The following is an 18,939-nucleotide window of genomic DNA, read 5'->3' as shown; positions in this document are numbered from 1 at the left end:
TATAATGTGCCATTCATGGGGCAGACAGCATCAGGCATGAGATGTAAGAAGGGTTCAAAATTAGCACCAGCCAAATGCTGGTAATATATGCAAGTGGCTGGTAGATTTTCTTCACTCACCAGCCCAAAAAACCAATGGTAATCTATTGAGTGGCAGGTAAAATTTGAACATTCACTAGCCATTTGGCTGGCAGACGTAGATTTTTTTAACCCTGGATGTGAGACAGATCACTGTGAGAAAATAGATGTCATAAGACTTGTTGCATTAAAAGTATTTTTGTTGGTTATAATATTTCCATAAAATACTATGTATGTATTCAGATTTTAGTGCAGATTTGGAAAGAAATATATTTATTTTTGAAAGTATTTACCGGTAGCACTAGTATGCTATCATATTTCTCCAAATGACACCGGAAGCTACCGCTTTAACAAGTTAAACTGATCTTTAGATCAGAAAATTGTTAAAACAAGAGTTAATAGCATAGCTAATATTATTATTGCACAATGATAACACTAATAAGTTGTAAATATTGACTTAAATAACGGTTATACAACACAGTTAGCCACGAGAAAACGTAGCATTGCAGTTCCTCACTGTGACCACTAGGGGACAGTGAACAACCCATGATTCGAAATGCACTTGAATCAGCCCTTTAACTCCCCCTGTTGTTTTTGTCTGATGACAAAGGGAATGTTATCAACACTGATACCACTAATAATGTTGAGTTGTAGTCTTCAACAGTGATCACTACAGAACTATTAAAACTGTTAATACGTTTCTGATTGCTACAGTTAGATTTATTTTTAATGTATTAAAGTATTGGCCAGAAGTCTTACAATGGCCAATCTTGTCTGACTTCATGTTTGAAAATATTATTATGCATCACATTTTGTATGTTTTGTGTGCAAAGTAGTTACTGTAGCTGTTAAATAAATGTAGTGGAGAAAATTGTACAATATTTCCCTCTGAATTGTAGTAGAGTAGCATAAAGCAGCATAACATGGAAATACTCATCCTTGTTGTTTTTCAGCCAAAATGATAATTAGGTAGATAATAGTGTTTAGACTTAATTATGGCATAGACATGGGAAGACCAACCAGCTGTATGATCAAAAACACAAAACAAATTCAGGAGGAATATGATCAACAATAAAAGCACTAACATCAAAACAAACATAATTTACCTGAGAGCAGTTACAAACTTAAATAAAGGTTAGCAGTGGTGGAAAGTATCTACATTTCCTCAAGTACTGTACTTATGCACAATTCTGAGGTACTTGTACTTTACTTGAGCATTTCTATTTTATGCTACTATATACTTCTACTCCACTAGAATACTCCACTACAATGTAGATACAAATATGCTCCACTACATGTATTTTATAACCTAGTTAGTTAGCTAGATATGTTGTTGATAATGCAAATCAACAATGTACTCATTAATGCATCAATATTATAGCTAATGTACATTATGAAATGGGCCATTCTACGAGTATTTTTATGTTAGTAGTTAGTATATTTTAATGCCAATACTTGTGTACTTTTACTTAAATACAATTTTGAGGGCAGGACTTTTACTTGTAATATAGTTTATATTTATATTTATGTAAAAGCTTGAGTGCCATCCTTGTTCCACCCTTAGTTGTGATTTGTCCGACAGCCCATGAATGCATCAATAGCAGATGAGAACCAATAGCGTGCGACATCCTGCCGAAGAAGAAAAAAAAAAAAACGTTCTGTTGAAAAAGACGTGAAGCGAAGCGGAGAGCAAAAAATCACCGGCAGCGGGGCCAGCGTTTACAACAAAAGCCTCGCAGAAAACTGAATGAGAGAGCACATTTTGACCTCAAGCCACTGAGTGAACAGACGTTATCAGCCAGTGTCGCAGACAAGAAGCGCAGATGGTGAGTGATTTTTTTTTTCTTTCGTCCGTTAGTGTCTGCACCCTCTCTCCCTCCCTCCGCTGCTCTCCTCTCTGCTTCTCTTTTTTTGTGAGATGAGATGAAGTGAGGTGATGATATTCGTCCACTCGCTAACGGGGTCAGCTTACCGGGAGCCGGTTTGTTATATAAGCCGCGGTATGAATGTTGGATGTAAATGCCGTATTTAGGTAACGTTAAAAGTAACATGAAAGGAGGCTTTTGTGTTGAATTTAAGTAGAATTTAAACGGTCACCGTCGTGTTCCTCAATGCTAGCAGAGCGCCGCTTGAACGTGTAACGTTATTAACGTTAGTTAGCTAGCTTGCTGGCTGGCTAGCTAATTAATATCAAATGTGATTCAAACCCACTGAATTATACATCCAACACAAATTTACCCAAGCTAATTTGTGTAGCGCTAGTCACATTTCTAACAGATAATTAATTTAATTGTCCTCCGCTATCAGCCGATTTGTAAATTGATTTGTGGTTTTATATTATGTGCCCTGATCTTATGTTTGTGTTTTGTTCGAGTAGCAGTTACAAGCCTTAGCAGATGAATGTGGTTTTTTTTTGTTGTTGTTGCAATTATATATGCTGTAACTGGCCTAATGTAGCCTCCAACCTGCCAAGTGTTACATAAAGGTCTTTAGTACAAGTACTGTACCGGTATGCACAGGCAGTGAAGTAGTCCGTAATAGGGATTTAACCCCATAGACCACAAACAAATTAGTTACCATGTACCATGGTTACAACATTGATCTTATTGAGACATTAGCATTAATATCCTAGTTTTTGAGTTTTTTGTTTGTTTGTTTGTTCTACTTTTAATCTTATTTGCAATATGACATTTTACAGAGAACCTGTGGCAACCTGGTTATCCATATCACCATATACATGATCATAACAGTATCCAGGTTTCTGATCATCTCTCTCAGCCACTCCCTTCTGTCGAGAGTGATCAGAAACCACTGAGGTCTTTACATGCCACAGTATCCTCCAGCTAGCATACCCAGGTTTTCTCAAAACGTATCCACCTATGAACCCAGGGTAAGATAGAGGTGTGTGTATATAGTCCAAAAAACAGAGTAAGTGGGATGCCAGTGTGCAAAATGTCCACTGCAGCTTATGAACTCACCTACAGCTCCTGAGATTGTCATACGAGTAATACCAAATGGATGAGTGACTGGATTTAACCTCTGTGTAAATCAGCATTACATTTAAAACTCTACATCAGTTGAAGAAAACATGTTTCACTCTTTTATCCAAATCGCTTGTCGGTGGTTGTGTTGTTGAGTAGTTTACAAATGACTCTGTGGTCTGGTAAAACCACTTTTTATCCATCCAGGCCACCACATTTACAACAGTCTGTCATTATAGCCCTGGCATATGGCGACAAGGCTTAAGTAAGTAGTATATGTTCATTTTCATTTCCTGCCATCGTCAGTGGGCTGCCTGACTGTATTTTCAGTCAGAGTTGACAGCACACATTGACATCCTGCTCGGCTGGCTGATTTACGTCAGTATTCTGGTGGATTTGAGAGGCTGTTGTTGCAATTTGACTTGTTTGTCCAAAATATAACCACATAATGCAGATTTAGACAAAGCATGTTGTACAAGCTGCAGTGAGGACTAATACCATTTAGTTTCATCATATGCTCTTCTGTAAAACAATTGCCATTAAAGGCACACTAACCTGATTTGTTGGGCATGTCAAAAGTGCCATATGTTGGGAGGGGGGGTGTTTTCCTGCTTTCAGATGTGCAGAACAGTATTAAATGGGTCGCCAGCAGGCTCAGGCGATAGAGCTGTGAGCTAAAATGGCTAGACTAATATGGCGTTTTTCCATTACATGGTACCTGCTCGACTCGCCTCGACTCTACTCGCCTTTTTTGGTTTTCCATTACGAAAAAAAGTCCCTGGTACCGGCTAACGGGTACTTTTTTTTTTTTTTAGTATCACCTCCGTCGAGGTTCCAAGCGAGCTGAGGCGATACCAAAAGGTGACGTGAAAACCTGTAGACTACTGATTGGTCAGAGAGAATCGTCACTAATCACTTTGTCATTATTGCTAGCGACAGATGGGGGTGTCCTGAACAAACCCGCCATTTTCAACATGGCATCATGACTTTGCGTAAACCTACACGCCACTTTCCTAAAGCCAAATGGCGTGTTATCTGTACGCATTTTGAGCTATCCACTTGTATGTCTATGCTGTATACAGCGGATGTAAACATACACACGTGTTATCGCAAGAACGTGCCGTGCTATCGCGAGAACAACGTCACATGCGTGTATAATTTTAAAAAAAAAGAGTTGGTTTTAGGGAAAGAACATTGGGAAAGGCTTTAGTAACACTAGAAAAACGACAAAAACACGACGGTGACTAACGTCACACGCTTAGGAAAACAAACGGTTGGGTTTAGGAAAAGAATATTGGGGAAGGCTTTATTACATACAAAAATAACGGTTGATAAACGCCACACGGGGGACGCGATCCCCGCTCTCCTTGGTGATAGTCCTGTGTTTTACCCATCCGCCACCCCAACCAACCTCCGTTCTTTCATACTACTCGCTACGGCGATAATTCACATGTAATGTAGGTCAATGGAGGCCAAACGGCGTTGATAAACATGCTAAAAAATGATCAAGCCAAAATGGCATACCACGCCAATTAGTGAGATTAGTCTGCCATTTTGAAATAGTTTAGCCAGCGGTGTTTTTGCTGCCTCCAGATTCTTTTGAAACAAAATTTGTCTTCTGGCTGTGGTAACAGCCACATGCCGAGAATCAAAAACAACGCACCTTCGACGTTCTGCGTGTGCGTCGCGTTAGGTCACGGTAGTTTCCTGTGGCGTCGCTATGACGACCAGCCACGCTCACCTAAGGCATGAGGCGGTACTAAATCTGCAATGGTAAATGGAGGACGGGACAGCACGGTCGAGCCGAGTAGAGTTGTGGTAGAGTAGAGTAGACTCGAGCAGGTACCACGTAATGGAAAAACGCCAATAGTTTTAACTAGCTGCTTGGCCGTCCCTTTCTTTCCCATTTCCAATCATTTATCGTGTTAGTTAGCCATTGCTTTGAAAATGAGAAATATAGTCAGGGTGGTTGTGTGAGCAAAGAAGCATAAAGCCTATTTCAGGCCTAGAAAAATTGTAGATGTGTCACTGTGTGATTTAATACTTTTAAAGGGATTTTATTTGTTGGCATTATTTTTATATATATATTTTTTAAATCGGTAGCTCTCAGCTGTTTAAATCATTTATGTGGATATTCTCTGTATTGTCTAAACAGCAACCATGCACTCACATTGTTTTGCATCTCTGGCTGTCAGCACTGATCTAATGCAGGCTATCTGGTTTGTAAGGACCTTAGGGCAGTGACTGTTTAGAAAGATTCAACGTGTAGAGTTTCCTACAGTATTTTCTGTCAACAGCAAACGTCCAAGAGGCACATTTTGAAGTCTGCAGAGCTCTGTGGCGATGTACTCGCTGTAACTTAAATTATCCACATTTAATCTTGGGAAATAACTACTTAGGACGACTTATTTGGTGGAAAAAAGTCTAAAACATTAATTCCCCTGTCCCTGTGTCATTCATTGTCCCAGTCGACAACGTCTCAGTCTGCAGTTAAGGAGCCTTCAGTTTATGATGGAAATGTTCTGATCTCAAAGCAGATATTTGCATGTGAGATTTTCTTTTTTGAAGAAGGGCTGGGGCATGGGGTGGGCCGCTGCTAAATGTACATAGCAGGAACATTTCTCTCTTCTTCAGTCTGTGATAACATCTAGCACTTGATGCTGTTTTTTCGCTACCTTAAGTGAGTTGCAGAAGGCAGCAGCCTCTTGCTATGTCGAGTCAACACAGGCTCTACGAAGTCTTCAACACATTCTTTTACAGGCCGTCGCAGGTTTTGTTATTTGCCATTTAAAAGAAAAAACCTAAACAGACCAGCTGCTGCAGCATACCAGCATCAACCATGAGTTTTCATGAACATCGCAGGTTTGAACACCATTTAGTTTAGCAGTCCCTCCAGGAAAACGCGATTATGCGATCACATGCATAATCAGCCAAAGTCTGCATATTTATTTTTCATTTTTTCAAATACGGCGCACTTTCGCCGCATAAATTGCCGATTTCCGCTCAAAATATGCGGGGCTTGCATGATTTCATAATCCCCGCATTTTCGTTGCAAAAAAGTCACATATCTTAGCAGAAAGTTGAAAAATGTTGCATTTACTTCACACAAGAGCAGCCATTTTCCCGTTGCCATGGGAACGTTATGAAGTGACGTGAACATCATCGAAAAGCTGCAAACCCCGCGATGAAGCCATGATGAAACCGCAGTTTTTGCAAGTTCCCGCAATTTCATCGCATAAAATTGCATAAATATCCCACATATTCCATTGCATTTTTTAAGAAAACGTGCCGCATAATAAAGGATTTTTGCCTGCAACAATCACAAAAAAAACTTTTTTTCTAGGAGGACTGGTTTAGGGACAAAAATGAGAGATGTAGCCTAATGCAATTTTTCTTGAAGAACAGACATCGTATTTTCTGGCTTTATTATTAGTATCTGATTTTATGAGATGTTTAGCTTGGTAATAGACAGATCTCTGACATAAACGATCAGAGGACTTAAGTAGTTTTAATTGTGCCCTCAGGCAGCTTCTCCGAAGGAGTGACGCAAGGAAACACTGAGGGCCTTTTTAGCATAGTTAGACAGACAATGCAGTGCAGAACCTAAGGTTCTGTGAGCAAAGGTTGCTGACTACTAATTACAAGGGAAAAATCCGGATCACTTTCTTGATCTGAAAGGGCAGCAGATTCTTTGGAATTATGGTCAAATGTGAACATTTAGTTGTTGTTTTTTTTTACTTTTGAAAGATTGTAGATCTCCTTTTGAATCATCAAAACAGCAAAGAACAATAACACTTCTGAAATGCAGCCTTTTTGAATGGTCTTAAAGTAATCTAGACCTGCAATCATTAGTTGATTATTAATTAGTGGGTCAGCAAAAAGATAATCTGCAAGTATTTTGATAATCAATTAATCCTTAAGTAATCCTTAAGTACTTTTTAAAGCAAAAATGTCAAACAATTCCTAGTGCCAGCTTCTCCAATTGCTTCTTTTCTCTGTTTTATAGTCTGAATATCTTTGGGCTTTGTACTGTTGATCGGACATTTGAAGGCATTGCCTTTTGTGATTGCCATTTTTCTTTCTTTTTTCTAACATTTAATATAGAATTAGTTGTTAAATTGAAAAAAAAAAAAAATTGGTAAATGAATTGTTAATGGATATAATCGGTAGTTGTAGCCCTAATTTTTTTCCACCTCTGAAGTTGGGCAGTTTTTAAGCTCTTGTCATACAATAGCAACATAGTCACATATTTAGATAAATTCTTTTTAAAGGTTTTATGTGGACCTTAACAGTCTCCCCAGACAGGAAGTGAAAAAACACGTTTGATGGCCTGTGCCTTCAAACACAGAAACTGCCCCGTCACTTTCTGGTTGCATACAGGAAGCCAAAAAATGGGAAGAGAAGTAGTGGCTGACCAAACGGCACAACACACTCCCAGATGTGATTACTCTGCAGACTGTGAACCTCCATCTGCACTCTCCAGGATCAGACGGTTTCATTCTTAGTTTCATCAGTTCCCCAGCCAGTCAAGTGTCAAAACCTCAGCTAATACGTCCTCTTCCATCACAGAAAGTGTTTTTTTTTTTTTTTTTTATTAACCACATGCCAATTCATTTTTTTTTTTTTTCAGGCGTCTTGTCCACAAAACTTGCTTCATGTTGAGAGTTATTGATGGAAGATTGCTGTCAAGGGGAGCCTATATATCATCCCTGCAGCAACTGTTTTAGTTGTTGGACCAGTACCATGGCTAAGTCTGTCTAAAAAGTGCAATATATATATACTGTAAGATGTTATCTGCAAAAAATATTAAAGGACAATTCAGGCGCAAATTGAACCTAGGGGTTAATAACATGTGTACCGAGTCAAACGTTCTCTGGGATCTGTTTTCATGCTAATCGAATGTGTCTCTAGCTTGAAACAAGCTACCGAAGCATTGAGAACATTGTAAGTGTACAGACCGTACACGAACGCTGTGCTTGAGCTATATTACTGGTTGCATGGCGTTCGTCATTCGACTGGTCATGACTGTTATCCAAGATGGCGGCCGCATGTAATCATTAACGCTGCTGTCTTTATAATCTATCTTTGTAATAAACTGTCTGTACACTTACAAAGTTCTCAATGCTTTGGTTTACATGTAGGGACCCTCATTATGCTACCGTTTAAGTGTGGTGCTATTTCGAGCCTTGTTAGTGGTATCAAATAGCGATTTACCCCGAAAGCTAGCATTAGCAGCTAACCCCCAGTTTGCGGTAGCTTGTTTCAAGCTAGAGACACATTTGAGTAGCATGAAAACATGTCCCAGAGAACGTTTGACCTGGTACACATATGTTATTAACTCCTAGGTTCATTTTGCACCAGAACTGTCCTTTAAACTTAAGACTCATGGTTTTATGTTGCTAGTATTGGACTGGAAAATGTTTGGTTAAAGTCAAACTGCTTGACAGTTGATAGATGGGGCTCATTAACGTTGTTTTAATTGTGTTTTGAAGGATGAGTTTCTTCAGAATTCTTTTACTCTGGTGTCCTAACGATTAAACATTGAATGATCACGTTTCTAAAAATAAAGGATGAGAGAGTGTGGGAGCCTCGTTTTAGATGAATGACATAAGACGTTTGTTAACATAGCGCCTGCCTTCCCTTCTAGGGGCCTGTTGCAGTGAATCGTGCACCACAGTGTATTCAGAATTCAGTGTTGATCAAGTATATCGGGGGAAGGGGGTGTAATTGTGTTGTGTCCATCAGCACTGGGAACATGTTGACCTTTCACCCTCGCAATATTCTTTAGAGTTGTTGTAACTGTTCTAAATGGCTCTGGTTTGTGTCAGCAGATAGCCACTGTAAACAGTGAGATTTAGACAAGCGGGATCAGGTTTATAGTTTGTAATGCCTGTATTGTCTTCCACTACAGTGAAGGACTTATTAAGGCACATACTTTGAGGAATAAAGGAAATGTAACTTCCCTGTCACATTTGTGACAGTAATGGTTAAAGGATCCCCAACACAAAAGGTTAAATCCAAACTCGTCCTTCAGTGTACAGATAGAGATGCAGGATTAAAGGAATAGTTGGAAAATATACACTTATTTGCTTTTTGATGAGAAGATTGAAACCACTCTCTTGTCTGTAGGGTAAATATGTAGCTATTGCCAGCAGCTGGCTAGCTTAGCTTCACATAAAAACTGGAACAGGGGGAAATAGCTAACAAGCGGTAAAATCCACCTAATAGCACCTCTATAGCTCACCAAATAACAAGCTAGGCTATATCTTGTTTGTTTAATCTATACAAAAATTGAAGTCTAAAAAAAGTCATGGTTTCATGGTGGGTATGTGCTGGACAAATAGCTGTTTTCCCTGTTTCCAGTCTTAATGCTAAGCTAAGCCAACTGGCTGCTGGTTGTAACGTCATAATTACCGTACAGACGCAAGAGCGGTATTGATTTTTTATTTTTTTTTTCTCCAACCCTCAACAAGCAAGCAAATAAATTTCCCAAAATGATCTATTCTTCTAAACAAATTAAAATGGAAAAAGGGAACTTGGCACTATCGTACCAAAAGCTTCTGTGTGGCTGCAACATTAACATAGAAACGCACACACACGCAGACATGTGCAGACGTGATTAAAATGTAAGTGAGGGATTGAGTTGAACCCTCTGTTCAAAAAATGTAACTTGTGTGAAAATGGTCTTATTAAAGACACAACTCCTCAGCTGGCTCTAACTTCTCACAGTGGTGTGGTATGTCTAATTGCTTCACATTTAAAACAGTGTTGTACATAGCTAATTAACTACACAGCAGACCTTTATTGATGTTTACATTGAACACCTTGTTCTGTGCTCATGAAGGCCCTTCATTTCCTACCCCTCCAAGTATTTGATTATCCTTTGTCTCTTTACTTAGCCAGGAGGACTCTTGAGCTAATTTGTATGCTTCTAAACAGAGCTCATATATCTTTTGGAGTTTTTTCACTCTGCAGCTAAAGCATTCATACAGAACAAGTGGTCGTTAGCATTCATTTTTTGGGGATGAAAGTCAGTTAGGACTTTAGCTGCGGCTGCTGTCCTCGTACGGACTCTGAAAGAGAGACAGAGGAAGCCGTATGTGTCATAACAGCTTCCTGCCACATTTGAGCTGTTTGGTGGCAATTGAGAATCATGCACATATAAGGTAAAAGAAGACGAGATGGCACAAGCGACTCTGAATTCTTCCGGGATGCCTGTGTATGTGTGTGTCTGTGTGCTTGGAATGCATGCCTACCTCCTAACATGGTAACTAATCTGTGTTTTGTTTTTGGCAATTCCGTGCCTTCATCAGATCAGTTTTCCTTTTTTGGCAGCATTATTATCATGATTTCATATGTACAAATGATGCCCATATTGACCTAATTTTCCTGCTCTGACAACCTGCCACAAAAAGAGAAGATCAAAGTCATGTTGGCTCAGCAGTCGTGCTGCAGCAACAGGAAGTGGTCTAGCATGCAATCTGCTAGATAACCAGCAAAGTGTAAGCTGTCTGCTAGCTTAGCACACATTAACTGAGCTCGAGAGGGTTCGGGGATGAAGAGGAGACTGTTGGGATGTGATTGCATCTCCAGGAAGCTGCATGGCCTCACTTAATGAGCCAATCATTTGAAAAGCATGTCATCCGGTTCTCATAAGTGCAGACACCACCCTTGCTGCTTTTCCTACTGAGTTGTTAAGTGGTGCATTAAGGTTAAAGGGTCAGCAATAGTATTCTCTCTATCTATGTATGTATGTATGTATGTATGTATGTGTATATATATATATATATATATATGTATATGTGGCACAATATACATTTGTCAACTAATCTCGGGTTGTATTAGGTTGGGAGAGATGCTACACATCAGTGAGCAGGGCCTCTGTCAGCATGAATTGTGTGCTTAATACACACCGAACATTTTGTGCTGATCATGGCAGTAACATCTTTTGAAGAGAAGATGACCGAACCCTAAGCTCCAATGATTTTATACCCATATTTTGAACACAATTGGTCTATTTTCATGGCAAGTTAAACAAAAGTGTCACACACACCGTGGCAATCAACAAGTTAAATGTTTGTGGTCATTATGAAGAAGTACCTTGATTGCTAATGTCTCACATGTATTGTGATTGTCTACCCCTTCTTTTCCTCTTTTCCGGTCTTTCTAAGTGGAACACACTTCATTAATTGGTCACTTAAACGGCTTTTGATCTCAACTCACGTTAAGCAGGTCAACATTTTTGAGGAAGATGCATATACTTCATTCTTTCATTTCCATCACTGTGGTGGAATCTTGATTTGTGATTTTGCTTACAAAGCAAGACATTTTGCAAGTCAAAGAGTAATGGACCTACAAAAATGAAGATCAGCAGTTGCCAAAGATCTCCTTGTCTTTGCAACTCTGGTAGCAGTCCTTGAAACCCCCCCCCCCCCACACCCCACCTCCACCACTTCCTCCAGCTCCAGCCAAACGGCCTTACATAACAGGGTTTTAGCAAAGTCTGCAGTGGACTTTCCCCCTGCCTAAACAGAGGCTGCCCTTCTTCCCTGCACACTGGCTGCTCCATGGCAGTTACTGTGTGAATAGTCTGTTTATTATCTGCTTGAACTACCTGTTAGCCTTGCTTTAAGATGTGGCCATGCTTGTTGCTGCTGGGGACTGGCTGCTATACTTGAGAGGGCAGATACAGTCATTACTACTACTGTATGTAACCTCCTCCAGCTTGAGATGGTGCAAGCTTTTTTTTTCTTTCTTCTTAACCTTCTGAGCGCCTCTGGGGAAGTCTTTCAATTCTTCCTGTCATCATGAACCAAACTGTAATTACCTGACACCTACAATGTGCAGGGAAATGTGGTGACCCATGTTAAATGGCAGCCAGAGAATTTAAGAGTGGACCTATGATTGTAGGGGTTGAGTGAAAGAAATGCTTCAATACATTCATGCATTACAAAGATAAAGACTGGCAGAATAGTTGTCAGTCATGTTATTTCGCTGAGAAATCTCCTACCATTTGTAAGAGACTTCATGTAATATTTCCCTGTGAAGTTTCTTAACTAGAAGGCTGGGTCTGAGCTGTTCTGCTTTGTTGAGGGCAGCCCCATGCAGAGCGTCCCACAGCTCAGCTCACATGACCAGACAGAAGGCACCTGATCCTCTCCCAGGGGTGCAAAGAGACAGATGGAGCGAATAGAAAAAGGGTGGGGGAGAAAAAGAGATCAGATTGACAATACTGATACACTGGTAAAGGTAATAAGAGGTCAGTGAAACAATACATTCTTCCATCCTTGTGACGTTCTTCTGTTGCTTGCAATCTAAAGCCCTTTTCACACATGCAGCAGTGTTTCCTCTAGAATTTGTGTGTGGGGGGGGGGGTTTGAACGTCAAAAAGCAATGTTACCTGAAAACAGCGTGTAGTTTCTTTTTAGCATCTCACATGACACTTTCAGTCACTATGACCACTACTACGGTCAGAAACATTGTGCCAAAATATGAACAATAACGTCGCTGTCAAAGGGCTTATCTGCTAATGTTAGCTACCGACCGTTACCTTGAAACCATCCAGCAAATAGACGGTACCGTAGGGTGCCGTTACCTGAAACCGGTGATTTAACGTCACCGCTCATTTTACACACAGTTTAACAACAAAACAAAACGCCGAGTGAACATTACTAACTACGTTTTTCATGTTGGTTTTGAGCGGTATGCACCCCCACTAACCTAGAAAACGGTTTTAAAACAGTAGCGTTAATACAGCGTGTCGAAGGAATACAGAGTCTCCTGCAGCGGGGAGTCAAAGGCAGAGGGACCGCAGCGTTCGCTAACGTTAGCTTCTTGTCTCATCGGGGGTCTGATAAACAGTAAATTCATCAAATTCAGTGTCCACAATGCTATTTTCCAATAAACTGTAGCCGTCATATTTCACGGGACCCGCGTGAGTGCGGATTTCATGTCACGGCTTTCGTCGCCGTTTGTCACTTTGCCTAAGATTGAGTGACAAGTAGTACTCGCCCTGTTGTTTATTTGGTTGCCATGACTTCGCGAGTGATGACGTCCTGTCACTGTTCCAGTTGCTCACCCTAAAGGGGAGAGAGAGCGGATGACAGTTGGCTTGCGTTCAGTAGAGCATACGGCTCTGCAGAGTCGTGTAATTACGACTTTATGACTTTTCATAAACAGCTGAAGGTGTGCGGTGTACATAGTAGGTTTGCACGACATTGACAAAATGTGATATTGCGATATCGATATTAATTTCAATATATTTAAACATATGTAAATTTACAAAAGTTACGGGAAAATGTATCAAAATAGATTCATAACAAATTAAACAAGTTTTCTTACAACACAAGGTTTATTTCAACTGAATGTCATATTGGACTGGTACAACATGATTCGTTCCGTTTTGTTGTCTCTATCTATTTCTTCACTTACACTGTCACTCTGTCAAAATATGCACACACGTGGTACGCTCCATAGGGTTTGTCACATAGTGGACCCGTGCGCTGACTTGCACTAACGTGCAAGTGGCACGGTAACTGGCCAATGAAACATGATCATTATAGCGTTTCAAGCGGGCTCTAAATCAAACACAAGCCACACAGCCAACGGACGGGACGCAACGCTGCACAACATAAAATAAATATTGCATACTTATTGCGACTCTTTTGATATATTGCGATAACGATATTGAGTCGATATATCTTGCACCCCTAGTACATAGCGGAAACCCTGTTGTGCGTCTGCCCAATTTCTGATACCGTGGCGGCAGACATTTTTTATCAACATCGAGGAAACGCTGTGCAGTATAGACCTGAAATGTTCAGGAACATTTCCTGCACAGGGTTATGTGTGAAAGGGAGCAGGGATAGATATTCAGGGAAATCTATACCGCCAGTTTCCCACCTCAAGACCTAGTAACATGTCAGGGAAAATGCTGGTACGGCTGCTAGTTAATGAAAGCGTTAACAATGCAGGGACAAGAACGTAAAAGGTTACGTCCATCTGACAAAAGACACTCTCTTGTAGTGAGCAAACCAATCGCAACACATTTAAATCTTTGACTTGTTTACGGTTTAGCATTAACGCCAATGCTTTCGGCGGTGATTTTTACAACTAACAAGCAATATAAATTATTTTGTTTGCAAACAAGCTACTTTTTTTACAAGAACATTGGCACCAGACAAAAACGGCTCCGCGCCTGCCATGATCCTGAAAATAATAAGAGGCCGCCACGTACATCCGGCCTCGCCCCATCTTCTTCTTCTGTTGAGTTTTATGGCGGTTGGCATCCATAAGTGTTGCATTAGCGCCATCTGCTAAACTGTCACTTTCCTCATCTGAAAGGTTATCCCAGTAATAGTCTTTACACACATTTGAATACATCTGTTTGAATGTTAAGTTTATTTTTCTGTTTGCTTATCCAGGACACCAGGAACACCACGGAAGAGAAACCTGTCCAGCGATCTAAGGTAAATATGTCTTTTCTTTCTTATCCCTCATTCATGGTTCTGTTCTTCTGTGTGCGTTACTCTTGCCCCACTTCACTCTCATCAGCCTTTTGATCTCCAAAAAGAGCAAAGGAAGTCTTTCCTGCATTTTGTGTCTTTTGTAAATGCCAGCTTTCATCTCACTGAGGATCAAGGAAAAGATCACCGCCTGTTTGTGTGTCTGGTAGCAAATCGGTATATATGTATGTGCTCAGTCCTTCAGCTTTAAGACCCCAAAGGAAGTGTGTTCATCATGTGAGAAGACGGTCTACCCAATGGAGAGATTGGTTGCCAACAACCTGGTCTTCCATTCAACATGCTTCTGCTGCAAGCACTGCAACGCCAAACTTAGGTGACTATATACACTGTTTCCCTGTTTGTTTACTTGACTTTCTTCTTCTCCTGACTCCTTTTAGTTCGTATATAACGGTTTCATTCCTCCTTTCCCTGCAGCCTTGGCACCTTCGCAGCTCTTCAAGGTGAATTTTACTGTAAACCCCACTATCAGCAGCTGTTCAAAAGCAAAGGCAACTACGACGAGGGCTTTGGACGCAAACAGCACAAAGAGCTCTGGGCCTCCAAGGAGACAGATAATATAACAAAGACGGCATAACACCTCCAATACATCACAATGAACACATGTCTCATATGCTGGGGCACAGTTAAATCACCCTACCGCTCACTTGCTTTTTAAATGCCATCAGAACAGATACATGCACAAACCGCTAGAAAATGACTGGCCAGTCATAATCCATACCACTTAAAATGTAATTGTGGGGATATATTTAAGGTTCAACTTAATTGATATCTGTATTTTATTTTCAATCTCATGTTTGGAATTCGGGAGTTGATTGTGACCAAAAGCCTTCTCTGGTATGGGGAGTATAATAATCACTTTTCTTTTTTATTCTTTTAAAATAATTTGCACCCTTTTTATTTTTTTGAATAAGTAAACCGTATGCTCAGGCAAACATACGAGGGGTTACAGAGCATACACTCAGGTCGATTTTCACCCAGGGTTTTAAAAAAACAAATGGCATAGTTTCACTCATTTTAACAAAATACAAATCAAAATAATAGTCCTCAGTATTGTGACTTTGCTGTCAGACAGTTATGTCAGTTTGTTAGGTTTCATATATTTGAGGAACCGACAGGGTACAGAGTACTGTAAAATAACCGTGCACATCAGCAACAGCTCACCTCTCGTGTTTAAAGTTTTGTGTTTAGTTTAATTATTGTTCACTTCATCCCAAGGTTTGTTCTAATTTCATCGACCACTGTAAGTCTCGTCCTTGCATGTTGGGATGACTGGGTCTTAATAGCCTTATCTTATGACTGTATCCATATTTTGTGTTGTGAATAATCTTTCATTGATGTATCATAGCAACTCACTTTTGAAAGTTTTTAGAAACACTTGAGTTTGGATTTGATTGATGTTATGGCATAAGTTTGATCCTCTCTGAGCTTTTATTAATAGTTTAAATTTTAATGGAATTCTCAGATTGTGTTTTGTATACTATGTGTATGTAGAGCTGTAGTTTGTGATTAGTGAACATTCCCCACCTTACTGTACTCTCGTCTTGCACATACACATGATGACCAGACAAGATAATCACTAGGAAACTGAGGCCTCGCTCGTAAACATCCCTCACTCCGTTGGATGAAACATCTTAAGAGGAGCTGTAAACATTTCGTGAAATTGAATTACTACAATTACACTTCTGTCACAAATGAGGATGTTGATGGACGGCGCTTAAGCCTTGCATGAAAACCACACAATAGCGTTCCTTCGTCATTTCACCCTTTGTCAGTTGTTGGCGTCTTGTAGTGATTTTTTTTTTTCTCTTGCTGTATTTGAGTGTGTTAATATAGCTGGACAGTTTTTATGGGGGATGTAGACAGACCCAATCAGTGTCTTCAACATCCATCATTTTGTTACCACCAGTAAGCGTGGACAGGTTTCTTTTCTAAATGATTGCCTTCCTGTTCTCATCTCCTGTCTTATTAGCTAAATGCATCTTAGCACCTGGACCTATATCTTAGTATTGAATTTACTTGCTGGGGGTGGAGGGGGGGTCACCTGATGTGCTCCTGCCTGCCACATGCAAAACCCATTGCAGAGCACCCCCTGCTGGGGAAAGTGTGACAGTAGTGTCTAGTGTGTGAGAGAGGAAAAAAAAGAACTTGCCCCTGAACTCAACATACTGTAGCCTTTATTCAAAGTTTTTGAATATGTTGCCTCCTAACCAATTAAGACAAGATTTCCACATCAATATTTCGTTCTATTCAAAGAATGAGTCTAAAGCCATTCAAATATCTCATTTTAGAAAATGTCTGAATACCACTGAGACTTGAATGACACTTGAATGACAAAGTACTTTTGTGACTGAAGGTTTACTGTGAATTTGAGCATGCTGTGCAGAATAGAAAGCTAAATGGAAACCGATGGATATCTGATACTTTTTTTTAAAGAACTAATATCTGCTACTTTTTTTTTTTTTTTTAAAAGAGAAGCCTTAGAAATAAATAGCTAACCGTATTGCTTTTTGAAACAATTCCTTTGAGTGCACAGATCTTTACAAAGAAATCTCCTGATCATGCCTTTATAAAAACAAACCTGCTTACTCTAGAGCCCCACACTTTAGCATAGGATTATAATCAACCAGCAGCCATTTTTCCTATCTAACCACTTTTTATCCACATTCAATGTACAATAATTCTGTGTGTGACAATGTATATTTTATTTTTTCATTTTACAGAGTATTGTAATCTAGAAATGCTGTCTTTGTCATTCTCTGTTAGCAGTTCGCCAAGGTACTGCAGAATCTGTGAACTGCAACTTTGTGTAGTGTAACAGAGCAGACAAGGTACACTTAACACTGGTGCCAAGAGGCTCAGGTGAATGATTGCAGTGTAATGTTGTAAATGTTAAACCTGTGAGTCATTTCATTTTTGTGCTTATCTTGATGTGAACTTACTTTTCAATGCTGTTGTCATCGAGACATTTTAAATGTATACATCTTTGAAAATGTATTCTGTATTACAGACTTGACCTGTGGATTGAGGTGGCCTTACAGCAAAAGAACGCTTGGACTGTTTTCAGTCGTTCTCCTCTATTCTCTCTTCTCTCTGTTGCTTAGTTGTGGTACGGAAGTGTAACATTTCAAAATGTAAGCGCCCCCCTTTCTACGCCAATATACACAATCATCCTGTGCATTTTCTTTCTCTTTTTTTTTTTTTTTTACATGCTTTTGGAGAAAAAAAAAAATTAAATGCTGGTGTTGATTTAATTCAGTGATTTTAGTGTGTTTATTGATGTAAAGATGGCTAAATTCTTGAATTCCCAGGAGATTGACTCAAGGATCTCAACATTTTCAGTTCTATGGTTAAATTACTATCAGTTAATTTCTATTTCTTCTGCACTATTTGGACAGAAATATTGTACTTTTTACTCTACTACATTTACTGTATTTGACAGCTGAAGTTATTAGTTACTTGACAAATTAAGATTTTTCCAAAAACTTTAATGTTCCAGAAGATTTGCTGCTTTTTATTTTTTTTTATTATTTTAATTTCTTTTTAATAATTTTTAAGGTTTGGACTGTTAGTAGCAGAAAAACACTGTGAAGGTGTCACTTTGGGCTCTGGCTCTTGTGATGGCATTTCTCACTGTCTTCTGTAAACCAATCAATTGAATAATGAAAAAAATCCTATACAAAATAAAATAGCTCTACCTCAACCAACTACAACAGTACAATAATGCAGCAGTATTAATACATTAGTCAGGGGACATTTTTCTACGTTGAGTACTTTTAAGTATTATGGTATCAATTAAGTGGCCAAAAGCTGGGTTTTGGATGCAGCAGTAAAATGACAATGAAGACTTAAAGCCCGATTTTCCTATAGTTATGAATGCAGCAAAACCCGAACTACGTCACAGCTGGTCCGCCCCATTAATAATATTGTGCGCTCGCCTGTAGAAAGACTTCGACCGAGTAACAGCGCGCTCCCGCAGCTGCGCGTCGCTTATTTGGATAGTTTAGTAACCAGAAATCCCCCATGGGAATAAATCCATGTTGTTACACACGTATGGACGACGGAGAGTGAAGCATTTGGAAAACATGGACGCGACTTTGAAGTACATTTTTTGTCACGACTTGTTGGAATCTTAAAAGTGGGTTCCGGTAGCGATATTTTTTCTGTCAGGAAGTTTGACGTATTCGGCTGAAGATTATTTCTTACTTTGTTTTGGTTCGGGGGAAAGTTGTGGACTGTCGTTGACTAACGTTACAGAAGCCGCGCGACGACTCTGTGACTCTGAGAAAAGACTGCGTTCTCTTTCACGTTAAAGTCAGTTTGGAGCTCACACGAATACTTAAGGAACCGTAGGCTAAT

At 39.7% G+C, this 18,939-nt stretch overlaps 1 protein-coding gene across 1 annotated transcript; it reads left to right on the top strand.

Annotated features, from left to right (window-relative positions):
• Nucleotides 1-1,722: 1,722 nt before the first annotated feature.
• On the top strand, nt 1,723-15,944 carry limd2 (LIM domain containing 2). The gene is made up of 4 exons (XM_078270406.1): nt 1,723-1,903; nt 14,482-14,526; nt 14,760-14,896; nt 14,998-15,944. The coding sequence occupies exons 1-4, from the start codon at nt 1,901-1,903 to the stop codon at nt 15,155-15,157; spliced, it is 345 nt and encodes a 114-aa protein (XP_078126532.1). The 5' UTR covers nt 1,723-1,900; the 3' UTR covers nt 15,158-15,944.
• The last annotated feature ends 2,995 nt before the right edge of the window (nt 15,945-18,939 follow it).

The sequence above is a fragment of the Sander vitreus genome, chromosome 15 (assembly GCF_031162955.1).
Source record: "Sander vitreus isolate 19-12246 chromosome 15, sanVit1, whole genome shotgun sequence".
NCBI lineage: Eukaryota > Metazoa > Chordata > Actinopteri > Perciformes > Percidae > Sander > Sander vitreus.
The sequence above is the reverse complement of the archived record's forward strand: the minus strand, read 5'-3'. Positions and strand labels throughout refer to the sequence as shown.